Below are 26409 nucleotides of genomic sequence, written 5' to 3'. Positions count from 1 at the left end.
AGCTATAGGTAGTTTTTATCACTTATAATTGCACAAGAGGTTTGTATTTTACCGAGTAAATTTGGGTTGTTTAGGTAATGAAAATCTGTTACCTAGTAATTAGACGAGAAAAACTGTCAACTAATAAAAATGCGACACCGCAGGTGGAGCATTTTTAGGTTGACAGTTTTTCGAGTGCAATTGCTAAAAGGAAACAGATTTGAATTGCCACAACCCAAATTTACTCGGTTTAAATACAAACCTCGAGTGTAATTCGGCAGGACAATTTAACGAACAAGAAATTCACCAAATTAATCAATTATTGACAGACGTCAAACTAGTCATATGGGAAAGGATAATGCGATTATTGGTTCGAAAATGAATAAGTGAAAAAACCACTAGTGCATTTGTCGCTGGAAAAGTTGCAGGTAACTTTTGCCGCTGTCAAAGTGACAATTACACTGCGGCTTATGTGATTTTTTATACATGAGTTGAATTGTCAGCAATAAAAATGCTTGTAGGAATGCGTAAAGTACCTATAGTGGTTGTGAAATTTACTGTCTTGCATTAATCTGCCGAAAATACACTCGATCTTGGTTTTAATTCAGGATAATTTTATTTTTAATATTAATTCACTCAAATTTTGTTACCTCCTGGAAAAAACTCTCGATCAAAAGCATAAGATAAAATCGCGACAGGTTTAGCTGGACTTTTTTCCTCGCTTTTTTCAGTTTTTCGCTTAAAACTCAAAAACGATCCCTATATTTTATGAATAACATTTATTTAGTAAAACAAGTTGTAAATCAGCATATGCATGATTAAAGCGCATTTTTGGTAATGCAGGTCAGTATTTTATTAGCGAAGTTTAAAAATTATCGATCTCACGAGTAATTTTGGCTGCGTTAAATAATTAATTTTATTTAATTTCAATTGACGGTACGTCTTCATTTTGTAAAACAAATCACAAAGTAAATAATAAGTTTTTATCTCGGTTTTTATACTGGTAGTGCTATCTGACGGTAAAATTATAGCACCTCCGAAACCCATATCGAAATTATTTTCTTCAATTATCGATCTCACAAGTAATCTAACTCAAAATAGACTAGTGCCTGCACATCTACACTATAGCAGAAAGCTTTTAGTGAAAATTTGAAGTCTCTAGCTATTGTAGTTGTGGAGATCTAACGCGGACAGCCGGCCTGCCAGCAATAACGAATATAATAGCGTATTTTTTTCAAAAATGCGCTAAAAAGAAAAAAAAATTCTGCGTCGATCAAAGGATGAACAAACAAAATTGGTCCAATAGAAAAATTGTTAAAAGCGATCAATAAACACTCATTTTTTCCAACTTTTCTAAAAAACTTTGTTAACCTTTTTTTAATTCGTTGCGGCTCCTTAAGGAACGGTAAATGGGTACTCCCTTCCTAAAGATTGTAGAACATCCGAGTTCAAAAAGTACCATAAATGTAAAATTGGACCAATTTTTGAAATTTGTTGAAAATTATTGAACGAGCCGGAATGAAGAAGACTCATCCGAATTGCTTGAATGGCTCTCCCAACACCACCCTTTCACTGCAACTGGTCAGTCCGCCTTACTCCTTATCTAATAACTGGCAAGCGAAAGTGTATTTCATTTTATATTAATATAAATTGTAAGGTGCTGCGTCATGAAAACAGCAACCCCAAACTTGTAAAGTCCCTAAAGAACATTGTTTTGGGTGTAATGCTTGCCAAAACCACGTCTTTTGTTCAAGTTACTAATGATTTTGGACATTTTCTACCTCTAGGTACATTATTTCAAGTTATTTCTACATTGTAAGGTACTTCTCTTTAAAAAACACACAAACCCAAATGACATCGTTTGTAGTTGCTTTACTACCATAATGATTTCATTTCCGAAATTCCTTAACTAACACGCTTCAACTACAGTATTTTTAGTTAATTTTCATATAAAATTTAATGAGCTTGGTTTGATAAATAGCCCCCGAAATTTAAGAATTTTCTACAGCATTTCTAAAGTGCTTTACAACATCCCTAGGGGCGTCGTTTGGGGATCAAAAAAGCCCCTCCTTGGGTAGGAATTTTACAGATCAGAAAGGCATGCTCGAAACCTGGGTATAGCCGCAAGTTCAATCGTTCCATTTGTCATGGTTGCTGAGACACATACCATTAAACACTCATGCAAGAGGTAATAATACAAGTTTAAGACCAAATTATCTGGTCGGAAAATGCGAAAAATGGAAATCTACTTTTCGATTCTTCAACTCTAAAGAAGTTTGTGAATACGTTGATATATTCAATGAATTTTTGGACCAATTAAATCCCTCTAATTGCTAGTCACCCTTTTCGTACAGTTTTTAGGCATAAGGTGACACAATAATCTTGAGTTGCCTGTTTCGATTTCAAGATTTCATTTTGCGAATGTATTTGGTTCACTCGTATATCAAATTACTTCAAAATTAGTAAACTCTGCGACAATATAATTAAAGTTAATAAAAAGGCAAGTGCGGTTTTTGTTAAGAATGAAATTATCAACAGACTTCTAAACACCTGTTTAAAATGCCGACGCGGCCGACGCAATGGACTACACATGTGTTTCTAATTTTAGACTTGGATAGATAAGATGATTGGAATTGTCATGTATAAATTTTTGATTTGGAAAATGATTGATTGAAACTAACGGCATGTTACATGTATGGAGGTAAATTTCCATACACTATTTAGTCACATTTTACCTATTGTCCAACTCCAAAATCATTTTGCATTGTATGCCCAATGTTTAAATGTAAAAATCCAAATTACTTACTGCACTTTACGCGGTACTTAATCTGTGCTTGTCAAAATTCACCCTTAGCTTTCTTGCTTTCGGTACTAGGCACTCTCCTACGAACCATTTGAAATTTTTGGAGACCATTCCGCACAAGATGCACTGCACTTCGCGATAACACGATCGAATTATTTGATCATAAGTTATATTTTTGATGGAGGGGCGGTAACGTAAGTAGGTAGAAATTAATCACCTGATGCGCTTATCTGCACATGCGGTCACTTTTACCTTTCAATAATTATTTTGCCGTACCGAATGGTCGTTCCTGATAAAATATGACATGTGAACTACAATTTGAGATTGTGTTCTAAATTAATTTTCATTCTCACATGGAAAAAGTCAAAATCTGACTTTCCTTGTCTACCTTCCAATTGCATTTTGTCACTGAAATAGCTTTCTTTGGCTCGTTCAAAAATAAACTTGAGCTTCTAATTGTTTTACTCAATATTGCCACGCAGTATTTGAAATATAACAATCGCCAATATTGTTATTAATTTATAATACCTGTGAGAAGGTGCGCGACGAAACGTAGGTTTTTCTATATGAAAGCGGCGGTAGTAAAGTATTGGAATGGAGTGTCAAACGCAAGTAGGTATGAGGAAGAATTTAAGACGATTTCGAAAGGAAATATGAACCGTTTTCGAGTTTTAAGCGAAAAACTGAAAAAAGTCCGTAGATTTTGAGGTTTTTGGGCTGCCAAAAGTTGTGCCTGGAAAAAATTGATGTGCACTCTTCAAATAAATGTTATTTGGACCCAAATGGACCATTTAAAATGATAAAATCGTTTACATCACGTTTTACAGGAATCGGCCCCACTGACTGCTCCGCATACTGGAGAATATTTTTATCTAGAGAGAAATATTTGGTTTTGGTTTTGATAACAAGAAATTTTTTTTAATTTTTTGTCATGCTACATAAAAGGGTAATGAGAGGTGGTATTTCTTTTGGTGAAAATGTGTATCAGAGATATACCTATTAGGGTATATTGGAGTAATTCGATGACTTACGCTTCAAAGGCGAAGGGCAATGCTTTCAATTCGCTCACTCCCAACTGGTGTAATAATACTTAATTTTCAATTTATTTAAATTTCCTAGTTTCTTCTCACATTTTCTGGATTTTTATATAGTAATTTATAACATCTTGTGCAGAGGAATGAGATATATTAGTCATAAAGAATACTTCATTGTCTGTTTTTGTGTAAATTTTCAGGATTTTTGTTTAACACTTTTGGATTCATGTTTACATTTTTTGGATTTTTCATGTTTTTCATTGTTTAGTTTTATATTTTTTGAATTTATTCATTATTACAGTTATTTAGATTCTTGCGCTTTCTTTGGATGATCCTTCTCGTTTGTTAATTTTTTTCCTTTCCTTCATTCAGATTTTTTAATTCCATTAAAACCTTCAAACTTTAATGATTCCATATATATCGATGTCTTAGCTAATTTATCGTGTCATTAAAAATTTTAGGAGTAATTTAATTCCTTTTTGGCGATACTATATGATATGGGAATGATTTCAGTCGGCTCTACTATGGGCCACCCTTTCATTCAGATCGCCCCATACCCATTCTTTGGCCCAAGGGTGAATTCCATTTGGTATGTACATTCGTCTAGGGCCTTTTCTAGAGCAGAGATCAAACAATGTTGTTTTCGAATAGCCGAAAGTGAATTTTTGAATAACATGGTGACGAAAATCCTATATGTAACATAAATGGCAGTAAAAACATGTAGTAGACAGGAAGCAAAAACTATCTGGCGTCTACAAATATGTCCATTGTCCATGTATAAAAATGACAACTTTTGGCAGAAGAGTCTAAAGGTCGTCTGATTAGCAGGCTTATTGGTTTTTGGTTTCAGTTTTCGAACTGTTAGTAAATAGGAAGCTCTCTTGCCACAGCAGCAGATACAGGTATATCGTTGAGTAAATTAGACACCAGAAACAATTCAAGCGGTTATTTAATAAAACCCTCACTGTTAGTAGTCTAACCTAATTAATCTTGCCCTACGTACAAAACTATAAGATTAATTACCTTTACCACAACTGATGTTTTGTTTTCAGTTTTTTATGTCAGCTATAAGAACCATACAAAATGTTTGATCGCCTTTCTTAATAGTAAATTCTGCGTGACCTCTTCCAGTACCTCCAAGAGGAATAGCGAAAGAACTCGTGTCGGGAACAAAGTTGACAAACTCGTACTTTCCCTAAAAAATAAAGATCTAATTTCGCTTGCTTCGTAGATATAACCAACCGCAGGTATCGTGCAGTCTCCTTCTAGTTTTGGTTGCGCAGCATGTTTGATGTCGTTCCACACTGACGCAGCAAATCTTTCAAGATAAAAACACACCTTACCTTTACCATTTTTACCGTTTTTCTCCCACTCGCCATCTTTCCACCAACGGAAATTCATAGTGAACTGCAATCAGATAGTCAAAGATATTGCGAATTCAATATTCTTTGGGTACTTCAGAACTTCTGTCAATTTCAAATGGAAAAGTAATGTCTCCTGTGAATTCCTGACCACTTGCAACAGATTTAGCTTCAATATTGACGTACGGTTCGCCTTCGGCACACGAGTTTAGTGATTCGGGTATTATTTTGGCGACCTGCAACCTGCAATATGAATTTGGGACAATTAAAATAACTTTACCGAATGTGCAATGTTGTAGTATAATAACATCAATTGGAGAATTTGAATGACAGAGACCGCCATTTTATCGAGTAGTGTGAACATAACCGTTTGCGAGCTTTTATAGGATTCGCGCACATTTTTTTAAAAGTAGGTAAAGCCGTCCTTCATTGACTTGTAATTTGCACACGCGAACATAAATTTAGTTGTTTGTGATCAGGAAGTTGTCACGCAGTATCACGAACTTTGAACACATTTTTTATGCATACCGAAGGCCCCAGACCTGCAACAGACCACCGACAACTTGGGTAATTACAAACTGGAAACTTGAGTTAGAAGGTGAATACCGGAAACTTATAGCAATTTTCTTACTGTCTGACTGGAAATTAAAAATTGAAAACTCAGTAGATACTAGGATTTGTAAACTGAAAACTGTAACCCGCAAAACCGAAAACTGCATCTTAGAATCTAGAAGTAGGAGCCGGAAAATGGAACCAGTAAATAAAACGCAAACATTGGACATAAGTTATTATTATTATTATTATTGTGCTAGGGGCGGTCACAGTCGGTTTCTGCACTGCGACCTTTTGGTCGCTTCGATAAGTCGAAGTTTCGTCCCCTCCCACGGACCTCAACCAGTCCACCGATCCTAGTCTGTGCATGTGATCAACCGCGCTCTCCCTTGGTGCCGACGTTCCATGAATTTGGACAAAGCGTCAACTCCTTCAAGGATCCAGCTCCAACAGTCTCAAAATTAGAGTCTTTCTTTCAACAACCATAATAAGGATGGAACTAACGGCATTAACATACTTCTTGAACCTTTGTTGTATCCTATATAATATGAAGTCTGCTCTTCGGGCATTTTTTTCTCAAAAATTTACTGGATGCCGTCCTTTGAGTGCTTGTTGATAACCTACTTGGCTAACTGTGCCAATTTTCTGGCCGCGGAACAAAAAAAAATAATTAAATTTTAACCGTTCTTCTATTGCATTCAAATAATAAATTCTATCTTACTGATAAGTGATAATAGACGTACTTACGTTCTCCGTAAATTCACACATAGGTGTCCACTCACTCCAGTCATTCTATAACAAAAAAAGGCGAACTTTTTCCGCTAGCTGGCTCGTTACCATCGCTTTTTACGTACCAGTGGTATTATGGAGTACCAAAAAAGTTCATGTTGCAACAATTAACTGGATACCTACAGGCCAGAGACGAGAATTTTGAAATCGCTGTGGAGGAGATTGTGAAATACATGGAGGAGCATGATGAACAATATTCTTGATTACTTGATGGGGGTAATCAATGGTATAAAACCAACCCCAGGTTGGTAAAAACGTGCTTCACTGTAATAGACGGTGGCTTCCTCCTACACCGAGTGAAATGGTATTCTAGCAGCACCTTCTCTTTAAGTTCAGATCAGTATGTGACCTACCTCAAAAAACATTACGGTGTTTAAAAAGAATCAATTGCACAAGTTTTTTTACAACCTCCACTGAACACCTGACGCAGTTATTCAACCTCAACATCAGCATCGCTCTCTTAGAGTGTTTCCCCAAGTTCAACAGTGGCTGGAGAAACCACTCTCTCCAGAACAATGGGGTGGGAAGAGAGGTGATGATGAACACCTGCAGTCCTACACCCAGTAAGGAACACAGCTTCGTTAGACCCAGAGGAAATTTTACAAACCATTTTCTGCCGTTGTGCTACCACCAACTGCGGGGTTAGCTGGGGGTGCAAGAAATCCGGCCGGCATATTTTGCACCATTACCTGTGCCAATTACCAAGGGAGCTGTTAAAACACTGTAGGCTAAATGGTATTAAGAATGATGTAATGTTTTAAAAATAAAACAGATCATCATTGAATACGCTCGTGTTTTTGTAAACAGGGCACTTAAATAAATGAAGTATTGCCAAGTTGTCGCCACCTTATCAATTCTCGAGTTAATCTGATAACATTGTATGTTTCACAATAAATTGATAACAATTTAATACACGGCCACATCTTTCAAAAAGTACGCTTATTGTTCCCTATCGAATTTTATTTTGATATTTTTAAGTGACCACACCCCAAATCCTAATGATAATCGTCAGTACCCTAACTTAGAATTGGTCCTGAATCATCCTGAAATGCGTGATCTCCACATCGCTGCCTTCACGCTTGTGTTAAATCTATTTCATGGGTTCAATTATTACTCTTCCAGCAGGAATGTTTAGTTTTCTTTTCTTCGATTTCCTCACGGGTTAAGATTCTCTTCAAAAAATCAAGGTAAACTGGAGTACTTCCAACAGGTGTCTGGTTTTCTGCAATCGCTCATCAACTTGTTTTTTTACTTTTCTTGCCCCCATTAGCCAGACAGTTCCACTCACTTATTCTTGTCCAATAAAAACGTTGCATTTATTAAATTGAGAGTCTATTAAATAATTTTTTCTGTGGAAATTTGGTCGAATTTTCTTCTTTACAAGTAAAATGTCAAATAGAAAATTAAGCCATTATGATGTTATATTAAAAAATTACGTTTTATTATAGAAATTGCCATTCTTCTGAAAACGAATCCTTAAGGGAAGCATTGATAATTGATGCAATTTTTAAAAAGGGCGTACTTGGCAAGGCTACATTACTCATGAAATTATCCATCATTTCAACTCGAGGTCATCAGAACCAAGATGGAGAGAATAGTATGGTGTAAAGACAAACTAGGCCTGCTCTAGGCTATATTTGACGGAAATCTGCAAGATACATGGCCTGGAACAAAGAACACCAGTACCATTTTTTGAAGCTTATGCAATTTTTAATGATAATATTGGATTAGTTTTCAATAATTGACTTATTATCATTTCTTAGATAACAAATACGTCCTGTTTACAAGCACCTGGCAAGTATGTATCTTATCCTGCCAGTGATTGATAATGAATAAAATATAAATGGCTCAATACCAAAAGTTTTAATTATCACAAATTGTTAGTAAATATGAAAAGTATTATTTATATTACCATTATCGTTGCATTTGCAACAATAATCCATGCAGAAACCCAAGGTATGCGTACCTATCGATTGTTTGTAATAACATTTGCTTCCTAAACAGATCAATTGAAAGCGGAAGATGTGAAGCGTTTACTGGCCCAAGATGAGATCCGTGCCGCATTAGAAGAAGCTTACAAAGATAAAGGTCACTTGCTATACCCACCGTCAATAAATTTGGATGGCAAACTTGCTCAATCTACTTTCAAGAAATCCGATATCTATGGAGATGGGCTGTGGGATATGGAAGGTGGGTTAATTGTCTGTCAGACAGGTTTTGATCTAATAACAGAATTTTTGGTATGGCGCAGTACACGGTTCAGTCTACTCAATTAATCGCAAATTTACCGATGACGAGGTTCGCGCCGTTTTTAAATATGTCGATACGGATGAAAATAAATTAGTTAGCGTATCTGAGGCGGTGGCTGCCGGTTTCGATGAACCAGCACTTAAGGATTTCCTGAGCAAATATGATGCAAATAAAGATGGGCAATTTAGCGTTGAAGGTAAGCTGCATCCCTTTGTTCGTACTGTGATGGTATAAATTTTTTATATTTCAGAGACCATCAAAGTGGCTCAGAACGAAAAATTGTAGGTAAGCAACGTCGTTTTGATCAGGAACATTACTGCTGCTGGAAAACTGGAACGAAAATCAAAATTAATGATGGATAATATTATCTCGAAAATGTAGTTTGTTGTAATGTGAAGGGTACATAAACAATAGTAATTCAAAGAGTTATTTATGCTTTTGCCAAGAATTAAACCAAAACCCATATTAAATAAGACAACATGCCATGCATTGGTCACAACATCCGCGTTTAAACTTGGGCAGGACCTTTTGGTAGATCACTTTTTCTTTATGTTAGTCTCCATTAACCAAATAATATTCTAAAGCATATAATAATAGAGTCTGTTTTTGAAATAAGTATCCGAGAAGGCGCATCATTTTTTTTAACATTATAAGAGGGTGCACTGTTACAAAACGATGTAGAAACCACCAACTTGTCACTGACGGGATAGCAAATTTTCTGAATTTTAAAATTAGTTGGATGTTTCTCGCACAGTATCTCTTTCGCTTTCTCTAGGAGCCAATTTCAAAACACGGAAATATCGATCTTGTTTTGGGCTTCTTTTAATTGATCCCGACTTTTGTGGTGAGCTGGCGTGGCTTTACACAGTCTACTGAGCAGCAATGGATACTGCAAGTGCAAATAAATTTCGTCAAACAATTTTTGGGAGTGGCAAGCGCTTTTGTTTGGAAGCTAATTTAAATTTTGGGAACATTTTCTTAATTTTTTTTAAATAACCTTTGGAAACGTTTAAAAAAGTAGCTAAGGACCATAGCACTATTTCGGGTATGAGTGGAGCTATCAAGAAAAGCAAAAAGTGCATTTACAAAAAAAAATTATATAGGGGATGTATGTGTCCAGTAATCGGTGCCACTTTAATGAATGTTGCACTTTGTTTGATTATCGCAGACCTTTTGCAATTGACCCTAAATTCCATTCCACAATGGGCATTACTGGGCTACCGAATTTAGAAATTTCAGCCCCGCAATTTCAGTGAGCAGCAGCTAATCAGTTGTGTTACAGCAAACCTGGTCTGATTAGATTATGGCTAGTCTCAAATGAAACGCACTTAATTAACATGAATTTTGAGATTGGTCCCAGTTTTTTATGATGACAAAAGGCCGAGAAGTTAAATAAGGAAGTTTTAATTTTTGATCGTTATCACCCGAATATGCCGCCCGATTGGAATTTCCGATGTTCTTTATCCGTATTTTGGGATGTTTATATAAGGTAACAGCACGATTTAGAGGGATCGTTTTCTATTTTGGGTTCGTGTCATTTTGGTTGAACGTACCGTTTAATTTCAAGGTACGCACTTTACATTTTCTTTCCGTAAGAAGAACGAGTGTTTGTTTTCAAATTAACTTGATTTAATTTGACCGACCGCTCGTTCCCTGGAGGTTTCCGCTTTTTCGTTCTGCTTCAAAGAATCTTATGAAAATAAAGAGTATCGGAAGAATTGGAACGAATTGAAGAATTTCCAGTGTAAGAAATCTAAAAGGTCTGAGCGATTTACGAAGTACCTACAACAATTCTGAAAAACTGACGAATTGAGAACAATTGATAGCAATAATGAAAAAAAACTTGCGAAGGCTCTGTAGAATCTAATAAAAAACTAAAATCGGATAATTTGTAGAGTGAGAACGATATCCATGCCCGAACCCGGATTCGAACCAGGGACCCTTAGCACCACAGTTCAGCTGAGAGATTGAAACCATTCTCTCTTGAGAATTCAAAGAAGCACACATGAATACGGTCATTAGAATTTGAAGGAGTTGAAAAATCGAAAGAATTCGATGACCGAACTTGCAGAAAAATCTGAACAATTAGAAGAATCTCGATGAACTGAAAAAAATTAACGGGGCCGTTATCTTGCGCCATACCCCTCCGATCAAATTCACTAGTCCCCCGCTGAGCGGTCGCAATAATGTTTTTTTTTACTATTTTTTGTATTCTTATAGTTACTTATGGCAACTTATTACGTAAAATACATGTAGGTAGGATAACCATTTAAGCGCGGTACATGCATCACACCATTACATAATTATGTCTGTTACACAACCTCATGTCGATACAATACGTTTAGTCACGAAAACACATATAATCATAATCATCATATTATAATCTTTTTTCAATTCAGTATCAACACGATTTTGATCAAATTGATGCCTTTTTATACAAAAAATGGAATTGTGTGATGATACCCTTCTCTGATATTGTTTTAAGGTTGTTTTTTATATTCCTTTCGGTCGTTTAAATTTTCGTATTTTGTGAAAACTCGAGAAAAGAGTTGAGAAAACCAAAAAGATATCATAGGATATACGTACAATAGAATAATTATTCTACAGGCACCCTGTAGATTATGTATGGGATATAGTATATATCTCGATAAATATCGAATCTATACACAATTTTTCTATATGAAAGTTTAACATTTTATTTCCCATAATAAAGCAACATTCAGTTGTTTTTATTTCAGACAACAAATGAATAACGAAAAACAATTGAATTTTATTAAATGGTGGTGCACCTTTTCATTAGGCTCATTTGATAGAGATTTTTTTCTCTTTTTGATGTAACATGTTTCAAAAAAATTATTATAATTACATCAATAACATTAATAATATACATATCCTACATCAAAATAAAACAAATGAACGTGTACGTTTGTTATTTAACCTTGAAGACAAAATGAAATTAGCAGTTAACTGGTTTTCATCGCAATAAGTGTTTAAAATATTTTTTATTATTAACTGCAAGGCAGTGAACTAAACATAATCACGGAGCGCTTGAAATAAATGTCTGGGTATTCTGGGAGAAATTACTGCAGCAATTATTGCTAATTTCGTGTTTAATAACAAACGTACACATTCATTTGTTTTATTTTGATGTAGGATATCTAGATTAATGTTATTGATGTAATTCGGTATAATACATTTTTTCAACATTTTTTGGGTACTAACATGTTACATCATTAAACAAAGAAAAAAATCTCTATCAAATGAGGCTAATGAAAGGGTGCATTCCTGTTTAAAAAATTCAATTCTTTTTAATTACTCATTTGTTTTCTGAAATCCAAACAACTGAATGCTGCCTTATTATGAGAAATAAAATGTTAAACAATATTCATATAGAAAAATGTTGTATTCAATCGATATTTACCGAGATATATATACTATATCCATACATAATGGGTACCCTGTGTATTATTACTAAATAGGAGAAATAGCGGTATTCTGCTCTCCCGGTTATAAGTGGTTTTAAAATGTCAAAACACCCTGTGTGTAAGTTTTGAATCTTGAACTGAGTATTATTATTAGTGCCTATGCAGTAGTATTGATCTTCTTGGAAACAAAAACCATAAAAAATTTTGGAAAGGACCCTCTAGAGTCTAGAGGGAGTCTCAGCTGCAAATTTTAATTTTCTCCGAAACGAAGGACACACAAAACTTGGGAATCGGCAATTTGGCAAAATGGGGTGTCAACACAACCCGTTCTTGCAGGGAGATGGCTTCAACAATACAATTAAGAATATACGAAGAATCGTTTGCTGTTCGGAAACAGTGTATCTGTCACCGTCACGGACATTGAAACAAGGGTTGAAGGGAGCTTGCTTTTGAGAAGATATGCGGTGAGGTATACTACTCCCCAGCCGACATGCTAGACGCCGACATGATCCAAACTTTGCTTTCATCACTGCCAGCTTATATCGTTTGCAGGCTGACTTATAGGACTCGTGCCACTGCACCTTTGCTCCGGGGGAGCTCTTTGAAAGTGTGGTATCAATGTACGCACTACCTTTTTCAGCCTGTCCAGTCTTTCACACCACCAGGACCCTCTCTTTGAGGCATACTTGGTTCGTATGACGGACCAACTCTATTAACCTCCCAGCAGGCTCTTAGTCTCTTGAGGATCGTGACACGAAGCACCACGTGGAAGGTACACAGGAATTTTACTCGAACATTACGCGTTGAACCGGACTGGATCTAAGTGTTTGAAATCACAGGTAAAGGAGTTTTAATTGGTAAATCGACGGTTAAGTCGATGCTGGCAAATTCACGATCTTATGCAGAAGATGGAGACCATAACATCAGAATAGTGGAATCATAGATTTATGTTTTCGGCAGCTTTTACTACAAAGAGCTTCCTATGTTATCTTTCTGGCCATAGTTAAATCTCACGTTCCTCATAACTACACCATTCCTTCAAATGAGGATTTCCACTTTTTACGACCCGCACGTTGGTAAGGGAGGTATTGGGGTAAAAAATGACCCCCCTCCTACGAAAATACACGATTTGAAACACCAGGGATCCAAGTCAAACGAAATCTCGATCATGTCGGTCTGTCTGCCGTAGTCTGTATCCTCATTTTCGGCTAAACGGGTGAACCAATTGGAACCAAATTTTGTATTCATACTCTTAGACATAAACGGAAGAGGTGAAAAGCTTTTGGGCGAAACGGGCATGCGCATGGGTACGGATGACATATGTGCTAGCCACAGCAAATTTTTACCACAACATGGAAAACAGCGCTCAAATTGCACCAGATACCAGAAATTGCACTGCTACTAATTACGATAATTATTACTATTAGGTTTGGTTAATGTAATACAGGTCTTACATGCCCCATTACATAGTCATTGGTTACATACACGTCAGTAGCTATATAAAAAGACGTAACTGACAAATACAACGCATTGTTTGCCACAGAATGCGTGGTGTAATCATGTTCTATATGGCTGCAATAGTCAACGTTATCCGGTCTGACCCCGCGGTATCACAAATCTCTTCTGTACTGCCCCTAACAGAAATAATTGCAGATGGGCCCAGTAGGTGCAATGAACATAATGGTTCTAGAGTCCAAACCTGAAGATGTGTTTGGAGATGATGTGATCTTTAATCCCAATTTGAAATCAATCGATTATCACGGATCAAAATCATTTTCCGCCAATCTGACGACAAAAATTCATTTAGATAGCTCAATTACCGTAAGCTCCTCTACTAAATTTGTAGCAAATGGTAGATGTGATGGTTTTACAGTACAAGCTCGAACTATACCAGTGGACAGATTTTGGATGTAGTTTCGTTATGAACCAGAACGACAATTTTTGTGCAAGGTTTCCAAAGAATACGCCGCATCTTTGGGAAAACGCCATGGCTGCATTAAAACCGCCCGTTACGGAGAAGTTCCACATTAGGTAATCCGGTACTTTTCGATTTTTTACGTTAAAAGCTGAAGTGAGGTTTTAGGGTTCTTATACGCTCGAAGATTTTCAAGTGCACTTGAGCGACTATCCGAAGTTCATTTTATATTACGGACACTTTAAGGCCACGATTAAACTATTTGCTGGGCTAAACCCCATTATCAGTATGTTTGTGGAGGTAATTACCCAAGCGGCGAAATGACGGGTTTATGTGTTTATTTACCTTCCTTTGGAGATTGATAATAAATTATAATTTGTATCATAAATTTCGGTGTGCATTTTTGTAATGTGAACCCCTTCCTCAATTGATTGTGCTATTACGAATTTGTGACCCATACCATACCATGGTCGTTTGATAAGCTATACCTGTCTCGTAGTGTTCAAATAATCGACAATTTTTGTACAACTGTCAAGCATGTGGGATCATTTATTCTTTGTGACAGTCGTTTGTATGAGCTCTAGTGAGTCCCCGATTTGGCATTGTGCGACATCTCGAGGAAAATGACCTATTATACAATTCTAAGAGACCATTTTTTCGATTACATTCCCCATAGATTCACGTGGCAGTGGATTGAGCTTAGGCGGCTTTTTACTACACTTAAGAATCTTTATGCTCAATAGCATTTTTTCCACTTTGTTTAAGGAACACTGCGGATTTAGTGCCAGAAAATGATGCAGTACGTAAGAGAAACCATCCTTAACAATGCTGTATTCAAAAAGACTGCAACGTGGGTCCAATAATAACAAGCGATGATTCAGGGGCATTATTCAGTTATCTATCCTAATGTTGCTAAATGTATAATAATTATCCAACTATTGCAAGACTAACCCCTTTAACCTGACATTGTCTAGCATTCCAAAGTGTGTAAAAAGCGGCACAAAGTAGCACAGATATTCATTTTTACAGTTTCAAACATGAGATCATACGTAAAACTATAGTCGCATCATAAAAAGATAATGAACACAACCAAAAATAGCACGATATCTAAGCACAAAATTCTGTAGTCAGATATTTGATACCTTGATATCGGAAATCTCAACAGATCCACCACAGGAGTCAGGTAGGGTGGATGAAGACCTACCGGAGTTCTATGCCAAACATCACACACGAGTTAAATTAAATCATTGGAAAATTTATGGTATTGAGACGTGGCCTGCAAAGCAAGTTCAAAAAATGGAATTGGATGTCGCGGAGCTGAGGATGCCACGGTGGATTATGGGAAAGATGAGACGGGAGAGTGCGGTGGTATTGGGAAATATTATGAGGGAAGATCGTAAAAGACGATGGATCTGCAGCCAGAAGAAGTAGTCTAGCTCCAACCACAAGAACATTTGTAAAAAAAAATTGTGAACGATTCTGTTCCTTCACGCCGGCCATAATTTCAGGCTATTATATAACTTTTTTCATAAATGAATCTACTTTAATAAAAAATATAACAAGGGAAAGGATTCTTCTGCGTGTCATGTATCGATGTTTTCCGATGTAATTATGGAGGTCAAAACAATCAATATCATTTTTATCAGCTATCTATCACTGATTTGTGCCACCTCTGCTTTCAAAGACTAAGGGAAATAAAACAAAATGATATTGACGATATATTCGAATACACTTCTAATTAAGTGGGCTGTTTATTCGTAATTCCATGATTTCCATGGAAATGTTTGCTTATAAATTTCGCCGTCTTTGTAAATACAATCACTTCGGTTGAAAAAACCGTCTATTCAGTGACTTGTTGCAGAAGCTGAAGAAAAGTTGATATCTGCAAAATCCCAATGCAAAAACCTATTGTAAGGAATATGAAACGTTGTTGGTGCGGATAAATAGGAAGCATCTTTCAAATAAAGGGTACGAGCCAAAGGCATCTTATGCATTTACAGAAAACGACCTGAGAGGATTTTTTAATTCAGGCCGTCATATTCATTAACATTTTGGCCATCTTTAAAACTCGTCGTGTTTTAATCGCCTGTATTCGCACGCTCAGGGGTGCTTTGAACGGCGATTCTGATGCAGGTATAATTAAAAAAATCATTTGATTTATCTCAATTAAAAAAAATTGTTAACCTAATTCGTTGTGTTGTGCTAATTTAATTTTTAAGGAACTTACTTCCGAGTTTCGTGCTTTTCCTAATTGTTGAGGTAGTACAAGGTGAATTAAATTGTTTATGTACATCCATTTTATTTGATTACAGGAATTTTTTGGTTTGGCTTAGCTTTATAAAAATGTTAACTGAAAAGCAGAGGAATATGACTTCATTTACTGCCGAACATAATCAATCACGTTCTCAAATCCATTAGATTTTTAATGCCAGTCTTTCATCATTTGTAGCATGTGTAGCTGGCCATTAATACTTCATATTGTGAACGCAATAGATACAACGCGTCTTGGAAAAAGTGCATGATGTAACATGTAACATAATTATCAGAAACAACCGGAAATGCTGAAGGAAAAACAGGAACTAGCTCTTTGTGACTGGTTTATGTAGCATGTTCCTCTACAGGATGTCCGTTATTAACGCAATGGTGAAGGTTAGCTGCCTTCAATAAATACGTTCACTTAGGGACCAGATGGTAAAGTATGTATTTATTTTCTGGAATCAATCTAGTCGCGCTGTTTCTGTTATGCGATACCAAAACGGTAAAAGAACAGATTTACAGTTATCAAACCCTTAATAACAATTTTTAGATGGGACCCCCCGGTACCATACATCTCGACCTAGTTGAACCATGTGGGGAAAATCCCGGAGGGGACGTGGAATTGGAAACCGATCTACATAAAATCGACGCTTTAGGTTCAAAGGCATTATCGGCAACCATCAGGATGAAAATTCCACTTGATGATGCAGTAACAGTAAGATATTGAATTTCACCTACTTTTCACACTTATTAAACTACCTACTTATAGTACAAAATCGAAGTGAGAAAATGGGATGACGGGTGGAAACTCCAAATGGACCACTCCGGTAAACTCTGCGAAGAGACAATGAAGTTCGCGCCAAAATTATGGGACCAGCTGAAATCGGTCTCTACTCCCGAAATGCCGGATGAATGCTCCTTGGAACCCGTAGGACAAACTAAATTGATGAGAGTATAATGTACCTCTGGTTTGTAGGGCGAGTACAAGGTGAAGAACCTTAAAGCAATGACGAAGGATATGGCTATACCTTCAATCTATTATGGAAAGTTGCAGGTTGAAATATGGTTTTATCGAGATGAAGAATTAATATCGTGCTTGGTGATTGAAGGGGATTCTCAGGCACCAGCTGGACAATGAAAAAATGTACTTCTAAAAATAGCGTCAAATTTCTCTTACTAATATATATTTCACACATAATTTGTCTTATTTATACGGCAAATAAACCGTACCATAAACAAAAGTACTATAATACTAGCCACTTTCTACGTTTTAACCTCACCAATAAAAACTTGAAATCGATGTTACTTTAAATGGTCTCTAGGACTGAAAACCTTTCGGAAGAGGTTCGAAAATGTCAAATCCCTTTTTTTGGCAACTAAATCGATATTTATTGATGTGGTTTCTTACCTAAAATAATATGTAATGAATTCTATTATTAATGAGTTCTGTCACGGATTCTGTTCAAATCGTTTTATTCTGTCAAAATCACAAAAATATTCTAATCTGACGTTTTACAAAAACAAAAACTCAACCTGAGTGCAGAGGTTGTTCCTAACACGGTCCGGCCGAAATAAAGTTTCAAATGCCGTGAGATTTTTATCTAAAATCGTCGGTTTCCGGTCAGCAGAAAACCGAAATAGCCAGCTCCTATCAACATTTCTATGGGACCGCTACCAGCTCTAATTTCTGTATCCTTTCCTTCAAGTTTAACCTTAACCTGTGTGGTATAGTTGGTTATCCGATCAGTCCCTAATACTTCCATTTCTAAAATAGTGTCTCTTGGGTGTGCTGTAATTCTATAGCAATTAAGTTCTTGTTCTTTTGATGTTACTCCACTGAAGATGGCAAATGCTACTTTTTCAGTTCCAATAATGGGCAATTGCAATGTTGTCGCGTATACTAATTATATAAGATCTCTGAGATCCCGAATCTACAAGGACTTGTACCTTACGAACTTATCCCCATCTTCCTCTAACTGGGACTAAAATTGTTGGCAAAATCGTAGCAACTGACATAACTACAGAGTTTGAAGATGTTTCCTTATTTTCGAATCTTTCAGGATTCGACTGCGCTTAACTCTTATTCTCTTCTTGTGGGGATCCTCTTCCGATCGAATAGAAACGGTTTACAGGACACATAGTTAGAACATGTCTTTTCTTACAAACAGGGCAGTTATCATTCATTTCACAATCTTTGAGTGTATGTCCTTTTTGGGTACATAAAAAGCATGCTCTCTTCTTCAATAAAATATCCTTTTTATCTTCCATTTGCATCCTTAGCGCCTTCCTGCAGTCTCTCCCTTTATGTCCGGATATTTCACAAAAAATACAAATATTTGAAATGGTTCCTTCCTTTGGGTCGTAGTACTTGAGCTGTACGCGTTCGTGTCGGAAAAGGGTCAAAACATCGAGAAGCTAGTTTCCCCTCTGTTCTGTATCAATTTGTTTCTTCAACTAGTGGAGTAATTATAGCGAACTCCATTATTGTTTCGTTGGTTCCGTAGTCTGAGGCACATAAGCGTCTTTTGCTTTTGTTCCTTTTCGCTTTTTCTGCTCGCCACACTGAAATACCACGAGAAGGGGGCTGGAGCCTAACTTCTATCGCAGCAATCAAGTGAATTTTGGACAAAAAAAGATCACTGAAAATGAATATTGAGTTTGAGGTACGTCCACCAACTCTTAAAACTCGGATAGAAAAATCTAATTTAATGATTTCATGGGTTGTTTCGTTGACAATTCTTCCTTCTTCCATAAAATCTAAATTTCTTTGTCGAATACGTAAATAAGTAAAGGTTAACAAGATAAAAAGTAATCGTAAACGATTTACAAAAAGCGCATTTCCACTTGCATTCATTTCCCATTTGTAAGATGATACTTCTGTTAAAATCGTAAAAATCCGGCCACAAATATGAAAGATAACGTTGCACATGTGCAATCCATTTTTGACGTGCTACTTCAATTTCAGTTTATAAGAAGAATTTCATTTAAATGCTCTCCTAAATAAGAAAGTTGGAACTGCGCATGCGCAAATCTAAATTTTGAAACTAACGTTAAATTTTCCTTCGTTCCAAGCGCCTATGTATCAGATTTCATTTAAATGCTTCCATAGATAAAAAAAGTTGACACTGCGTATACGCAAAACCAAATTTTGAAACTGGCGTTTGATTTTTCTGTATTCTAAGTGCATATGTATCAAATTTCATTCAAATTCTTTTAAAAATAAAAAAGTTTGCAATTCGGTTTATAAATGGTCGAGATGCGAAAAGGGCACTGTGAATATTGAATCGATTCGACTCAACTATTGGCTTTGCGTATTATATGGCTAAATCTATCCCCATATTGAATTTCATGCAATTCAGTTCATAACTAACGGAGATGTCAAAGCGATCGGACATTTTTAACCAAAGTTATCGGTCACACGGACAGATAGAGGGACAGACAGACAAAGGACCAGACGGACAGACCAACAGACAGACGACAGACAGCAATACAAAATTAAATAAACGGCAAAAGTGTAAAATTATGGAACATGTAAAAAACGGTTTGTTGGTTTTTTTACAATAACTTTTTTAGCAATAAACGCAGAAAAAATTCCTTCCTCGGTACAAGACTCGACACCATAACGAACCAAATAGCGAAAAAAGTAGAACAATAGCTCTTAAGATAAAGAACTAGTAGCGTCTCAACGAACGAGCGGACGGACGGACGAATGGACGAACGGACGGATGGACGGGCAAAGTGGCCACAATAGTGCATTTTTTTTTATTTTTGTGGAAATGCGCTAAAAAATATTAAGTATAATCATTATCCTCTTTATTAATAAACTTGATATTTTCAAAGTCACTAATTAATCTTATTTATATCAGTATGCGGTAAGTTGAAAGCCATTTCCGTGAGTCCCGTCCCGAAGCTTCGATGTGGAATATTGATCGGCATTGTTTTATTGGTAGAATTCTTTAAGTATTGCGGTGAATTCTGAAATTAAAAAATGGTTATGTGCACAATTTAAAACGCAATAAGTTTTATAAGCTTAAGATTTGGGTATCTTCAACTTGAGTCTACTAAAAGTCTAAAAACCGAAATGAAAAGTCTAAAAGGAAAATGTGTCAATAAGTAGTGGTAGTATATTTTCCTATATAGCCCATAAAGCTTATAAATTAACAAGGATTTCGAAAAAAGAATACGAAACAAATTGAAATTTTCTGACAACTTTCCGAATTAAAGATTAAAGTTTCACGGTTCTTGTTCCATAACCAAAGTGTCTTAAAACGTAAGAAAAACTCGGTAATAGTAATGGAACAAACAAGTTCCGTAACGAAACCTATGCCTGTTAGAAACTGAAAAGTTTGTCAGATTTAGTACTCTAGTAATCGATTTCAACCTAAGGGGGGTGCGAAAATATGTAAGATCAAATGCAGATGTAAAATCATCAACTTACCAGCAAGATTAGCTTTGTCCTTTCCATATTTCTTGATCACAGCATCAATGTCTGCTTCTGTGTAGCCTGCCGCAATTCCCTCACTTCTATCTACGAATCCATCCTTATTCGTATCGTATGTTTCAAACATTTGTTTAATTTGTTCGTCGCTAATTGCCCTTTGAACTAACACTGAATGATGTTCGCCTGGCCAGGGAAGAAATAAATGTAAATTACTAAGAAACAAGAGAAACAAACACCAACTTCAACTTTACACAAACCAAATAAGACATACATAGAGGTATTACCTTGAGGCTTGGCATGGATTACTGCACAAGCAATGATGAAGGAAATCAGAATAACAACTTTCATGTTTGGAAATAGTTTGTTCGCAAGTGGTGACACTACTGTTTTTCGCCATTCGGTCCTGTGCTTTTATATTTATTCCTTATCAGAGCACTTATCATTATCATAAGAGATTTGAATGGAGTAGTCCGTTTCGCCACCCTTCATACTTATTTATCTACTCGAGCATTTTATTTTCCATGCGAAAATATATTAAACAACAACCTATCAGATATAATAGTTTTGAAGGAAGATACTGTATCGATTGGGTAATGCAATCAAATGTGTATAAAAAAATAGATTTGAAAATATTTCAGAAATTTTAGGTTTTTCTCGCCAATGCCATGTATAGAAGTACCTTTAATTTGATATTTTATTTGGTCCACTAGTATCTATATAGTTTAGGAGATACGCCAAGTTAAAGTTTCCTTCAGGTCCGGAACCTGACCGGCCAAACCGGTTTTTAAGCCCTAAATTTTGGGGATTCGTTTTCTAAACTAAAATCAGATTAAATGGTAGGTTTATACAACTATTACCATTAGTTGACTAAGCTCAGGATGGTTTGAACTATGTAAAACAATCTCATATGGACATGCAATGGCTGATGGCTCGCATTGTCAGAGATAATAATTAATATTATTAATAGATTTACAATCTTATAAAACTTTTCGATGGGCCCTCCTGTAATTATACTTCTTAACACGATTGGACTATGCGAAAATAATTCAGGAGAAGTAGAAATTGATTTAAACCTGCAAAGTACTGACTCTAAAGGAGGAAAGATGTTCTCAGTGAATATCATTACGAAGGTTCCGCTTGATGATACCTACTGTAACTGTAAGAAAAAGTAAACCCCTAAAGCAGATCTAAAAAAGCGGCAGAGCACCTCAGCTAGCACCTCACTGTGACCCTACGGGGTCATTGGATTTAACCTATTTTTATAGGTTTGTTACTTGTGGCATAGGTTCAAGCGTATGGCAGACAGAGAAGCATGACCACAAATGGTCATTGGTCATTTATTAACTAATACTGTTACTAGCAGTAACTACAGACTTCCTCAGTCAATACCTTGCTGTCATATAAAGAATTTAATTCAGAATTAGAATTCTAAATTGTCGGTGCTTTCAGAAAAATTTAAAAAAAAATTACGGGTGAGGGTTGAAAAACGTCGGCAGAGAATAACGTTTTAAACTAAGTGTACCTACGTATTTAATAACCTTAATCTTGTTGTGTCTTTCTCTATATAATTTCGACATAAAATGTATATCAGATTGTAAGTGTTTCGGCTCCCGTTGGCAATCGTACTATTATTCGGGCTTAGATTTACTTATCTGGCAAGATTCCATCCTTTTAATGGATATAAAACTATAAGTTCCTTTTCGTTAAAAAAATAAGAAAACTCATAGTCCAGTAACTATATACATCAGACCCTGCGTCAAATCCGGTAGTTCTGATTTTTTGTGGGATTGCTTATAATGCTTATGTTGTTAACCCAATGTATAATTCAAGTTTTCGACCTCGAGCGGCGAACGCAACATAGTCAAATATACTAGAAACCGAGGAATTTTCGTTTTCTTTTCAGATTTTGACGATTTTAATCCTGAAGAACCAGTTTGTCGAAAATAACGGTTCAATAAGTTTTCAAAGCAGACCAAATTTGCTATAATTTAAGCCCACATCCGTTTGTATAGGTGTAATAGATTCCGAGATAATGCTTTTCAAAGATTGTCAATTTTTCAAACTTCATACAGTTCCAAGTTTGGGCTACTCAAAAGTACGCAACCTGGATGCACCGATAACAACTATCGCACGCCGTAGTCAACCTTCAACCTTCAAGATTGTGCCGTTAAGAATTCAAAAGCGATCTATTATACACCAATTAATCTGGATTAAGGTACGTTTCCTATGAAGCGTCTGACGCGTGCGCCTGACGCGGTGCGGCTGACGCAATCCACCGCCTCAATAGAAAGCAATGGAAGCATGTTCTAACCTACAGGCGGCGGCCGTCTCCAGTTGTATGCGTAAATGCCACACCGCGTGAGACGCTTCATAGGAAACGTACCTTTACAATGGAATTTATGGTTATCTGAGAATGGAAAATTCATTGTCAAATTTCCATTAAAAACCAACATTGATCAATTACGGAATTCTTACAATGTAGTTAAAACCAGATTTGTGAATTTCGAAAGAAAATTTATGCAAAACATTAATTTTAAAAATTTATATGTTCATTGTATTCAGGATTACGTTACCCAAAACCATTTATCTAAGAGTGAACTCAATGAACCTGATTCATTTTATCTTCCGCACCACGCAGTAGAAAAAGAATCCAGTGAAACTACCCGATTAAAGTTGTGTTTGACGGTTCGTGTCACTTAAATAAAGGTATACCGATCAATTCAATACAGTGCGTTGGTCCAACCATACAGGATGATTAATTTTCAATATTAGCTCGTTTTAGAACCCACCCTTACGTTCTCACAGCAGACGTAAAGCAAATGTATAGACAAATTCTCGTACACCCCATCATAGGAAATATCAAAAAATCATTTGGCGAGCAGTTTCTTCTTTACCACTTGGGCTGTATTACTTAAATGTTGTCACGTTTGGCACAGCTGCTGCGCCATATTTAGCTATTCTTTATTTGGCCAAATTCTCTTTAAAGAACTGGAAACGTAACGTACCCGAACTTAACCATCAAAATTGTAATCTAAAAACTAGCTCTACGGAAATAATCACCAAAATTTTAGGGATGTATTGGAACCCAAATAACGATACGATACGTTTACCTTTCTTTAAATAATCTTAAGAATAGAGTGACAAAACGGTCAACTTTAACTACAGTAGCTCAGTTATTCGACCCTTTAGGTCTTTTGGCGCCAATTATTTTCATAGCGAAACTAATATTACAAGAGTTGTGACGAAGTAAGTGTAATTTTCGGTATGTCGGTCTGTGGGTCCGTCTGTACTCTCATTGCGGCTAATCGGCTGAACCGATTGGAACCAAATTTGGTACACATATTCTTAGACATAAAGGACAAAATCGTACATTCTGCGGGTGGTATACATATGTGCTAGCCACAGCAATTTTTTTATATTGAACGCGCTTCCTTTGTCAGAGGGTATAGACTTGTCTTCATCGAAAACATGAATAAACCTCATAGTTTTATAGGTAACATTTGGGACTGACTTGCAGGATGATTTACCTAAAGTTTGGTTCGTTATTTTTTCTACCCTCGATACCCTTGCAACGGTAGCTCGCTTAATTATCAAGATAACAGCGAACTCCATTAGTGTTTCGTTGGTTCCCTAGTTTCAGGCACATAAGCGTCTTTTGCTTTGGTTCTTTTTCGCTTTTTATGCTCGGCACACTGAGGTACCACGAGAAGGGGGCTGGAGTCTAACTTCTATCGCAGCAATCAAGTGGATTTTGGACAAAAAGAGATCACTGAAAATGCGCTTAAAAAAACACATGGTTCATTTCAAAAACCATCTAAAATTAAAAGTTTGTCTGCGTTATTGCTCCAACAGTTACGGACCCTACGAAGCGTTCGATGGTACCGATAGGCCGACATTCCAGTAAATACAAAGATTAGTGATGAGCAACACCCGGAAATGTTCTGCAACAAAAAAACTAGGTTTTCGTGACTGTTCCAAACAAGCATGTTTACGGCGGGATGTGCGTTACTAACTTTCTGGCGAAGGTGATATTTTTTCCATAAATACAAGTTGCTTCGAGTTTGATGAATGAAAATAATATGTATTCACCGACTGTTATTCATCTATTCGTGCTGTTACTAGTGTGCGATGCAAAATCGGTAAAGAAGCTATTTAAAATTACCAAATTCCTTGCGACGTATTTTCAGGTGGGACCTCGCGGTGCCATAACTCTTGACACAGTTAAAACATGTGAGGACAATCCAGGAGGGGAGGTTGAGTTGGAATTAAATCTTTATAGTTTGGACTCTAAAGGTGCAAAGGCAATATCCTTAACAATCAATAGCACAATTCCACTTGATGACTCCTTAACTGTAAAAAATTCTACTTGGTCCGTGCTCCACTTACCGTTTGTTTAATTTTCAGTATATCATGGAAGTTCAAAGATGGGATGGGGGATGGAAATTAGAATATACGCACACCTCATTGCTATGTGCAGATATTACTCGTTTTGTGCCAAATATATGGAAACGGCTTGCGGAGGCCAGTGAGCCAAAGCTGCCTGAAAAATGTGGTGTAGAACCAGTAAGTCGAATTAATATTGTTTCAAAATATAGGCTGGATATTCGCAGGGTTACTACGTCGTAAAGGAATATACAGCATTGGCCATGGATTTTGCAGTACCTTACGTTTACTACGGAGAGATAATGTTGAAAGTATCGATCTTTCAAGGTCGTAAATTAATCTTATGCTTCTTTGTTAAGGGAAATTCGCAAATACCGCAGAAACCCTTTTAAATTTTGGAATTGTGAAATTCTGAATGTGATTATTCCTTGTTATTTCGCAGAGTATAGGTAAAAATAAACTCTAGCAGCTCTTTTACTTTGTACTGCATTAAAAAAACTATCATTATGAACTTTAAAAACTGGTACCTATTTCGTTTAAAAAAATAAAAGTCTTCATACATTCTTCCATTAATAAACCGATGCAACGAAATATCGAAGGATCATCAGTATTACAATCACTTAGTTAACAAAAATGCATCAAATTCATGTCTTGGTCATTGAGATAATGCTCTTAATCTTGCCAACGATATCAGTGCAAGAATAACGATTTTGACATGTTTTGATCAAAGTCCATGTGGTTGCCAAAAATAGATCAAATTCATGTTTTGGTCATTGAGATAATGTTCTTGGTCTTTTTTCCAACGAGATTGACCTAGACGACAGAGAAGAATATATTGAATTGTTTCTAAGAGTAATAGGGAATACTAGCGAAAGTCCGAACTCGATACATGACCTAGGGATTGATTTCTATTATATTGAGCCCGTAGATTTTCCTGTTCCCGATTCTCTCGAAGTCCTATAACATTTGTTCCTGTTGAACCAGCTTCCTGAAAATCGATAGCGCCCGTCCTTAATGTCCAAAGTATCCGTACACCAAATTTCAACCCAATCGGCCACTTTTAAAAAGAGGTAGAGCGCACACGGACGGACGGGCGGACGGACGGACGACAATACAAAACTATAAATGATCTGAGGATCAGATCCTTAATAAATTGTATTTCATATTTATATGTTTATAATACAAACTTAATATCGCTTCTTTATAGCAATCCACACCTTT

At 36.3% G+C, this 26409-nt stretch overlaps 4 protein-coding genes and 2 long non-coding RNA genes across 6 annotated transcripts; 4 read left to right on the top strand and 2 right to left on the bottom strand.

The window, feature by feature from the left end:
- Window positions 1–4747: 4747 nt before the first annotated feature.
- On the bottom strand, window positions 4748–5530 carry LOC116174675. The gene is made up of 4 exons (XM_031492621.1): window positions 5458–5530; window positions 5273–5413; window positions 5059–5223; window positions 4748–5011 (listed from the first exon to the last, which is right to left on the bottom strand). Exons 1-4 carry the CDS (start codon window positions 5518–5520, stop codon window positions 4865–4867), a joined length of 516 nt encoding a protein of 171 aa, XP_031348481.1. The 5' UTR covers window positions 5521–5530; the 3' UTR covers window positions 4748–4864.
- A 489-nt stretch (window positions 5531–6019) lies between these two features.
- LOC116175135 lies at window positions 6020–7122 on the bottom strand. Its single transcript, XR_004146248.1, has 4 exons — window positions 6927–7122; window positions 6584–6867; window positions 6477–6521; window positions 6020–6374 (listed from the first exon to the last, which is right to left on the bottom strand). It is a non-coding gene; the product is annotated as an uncharacterized LOC116175135 (long non-coding RNA).
- A 1116-nt stretch (window positions 7123–8238) lies between these two features.
- Window positions 8239–9191, top strand: LOC116173144. Its single transcript, XM_031490435.1, has 4 exons — window positions 8239–8474; window positions 8523–8708; window positions 8770–8964; window positions 9019–9191. The coding sequence occupies exons 1-4, from the start codon at window positions 8408–8410 to the stop codon at window positions 9051–9053; spliced, it is 483 nt and encodes a 160-aa protein (XP_031346295.1). The 5' UTR covers window positions 8239–8407; the 3' UTR covers window positions 9054–9191.
- Window positions 9192–13749: 4558 nt separating this feature from the next.
- Window positions 13750–14436, top strand: LOC116172965. Its single transcript, XM_031490246.1, has 4 exons — window positions 13750–13800; window positions 13847–14014; window positions 14067–14224; window positions 14277–14436. Exons 1-4 carry the CDS (start codon window positions 13753–13755, stop codon window positions 14311–14313), a joined length of 411 nt encoding a protein of 136 aa, XP_031346106.1. The 5' UTR covers window positions 13750–13752; the 3' UTR covers window positions 14314–14436.
- A 2271-nt stretch (window positions 14437–16707) lies between these two features.
- Window positions 16708–17596, top strand: LOC116174815. Its single transcript, XM_031492807.1, has 4 exons — window positions 16708–16866; window positions 16915–17079; window positions 17134–17292; window positions 17341–17596. The coding sequence occupies exons 1-4, from the start codon at window positions 16807–16809 to the stop codon at window positions 17500–17502; spliced, it is 546 nt and encodes a 181-aa protein (XP_031348667.1). The 5' UTR covers window positions 16708–16806; the 3' UTR covers window positions 17503–17596.
- Window positions 17597–24883: 7287 nt separating this feature from the next.
- Window positions 24884–25665, top strand: LOC116174999. The gene is made up of 4 exons (XR_004146216.1): window positions 24884–24944; window positions 24993–25157; window positions 25210–25368; window positions 25416–25665. It is a non-coding gene; the product is annotated as an uncharacterized LOC116174999 (long non-coding RNA).
- The last annotated feature ends 744 nt before the right edge of the window (window positions 25666–26409 follow it).

Source organism: Photinus pyralis, unplaced genomic scaffold, assembly GCF_008802855.1.
Source record: "Photinus pyralis isolate 1611_PpyrPB1 unplaced genomic scaffold, Ppyr1.3 Ppyr1.4_LG6, whole genome shotgun sequence".
In the NCBI taxonomy this organism is placed as follows: Eukaryota; Metazoa; Arthropoda; class Insecta; order Coleoptera; family Lampyridae; genus Photinus; species Photinus pyralis.
Note: the sequence above shows the minus strand (reverse complement) of the source record. Positions and strands in the feature narration are given on the sequence as shown.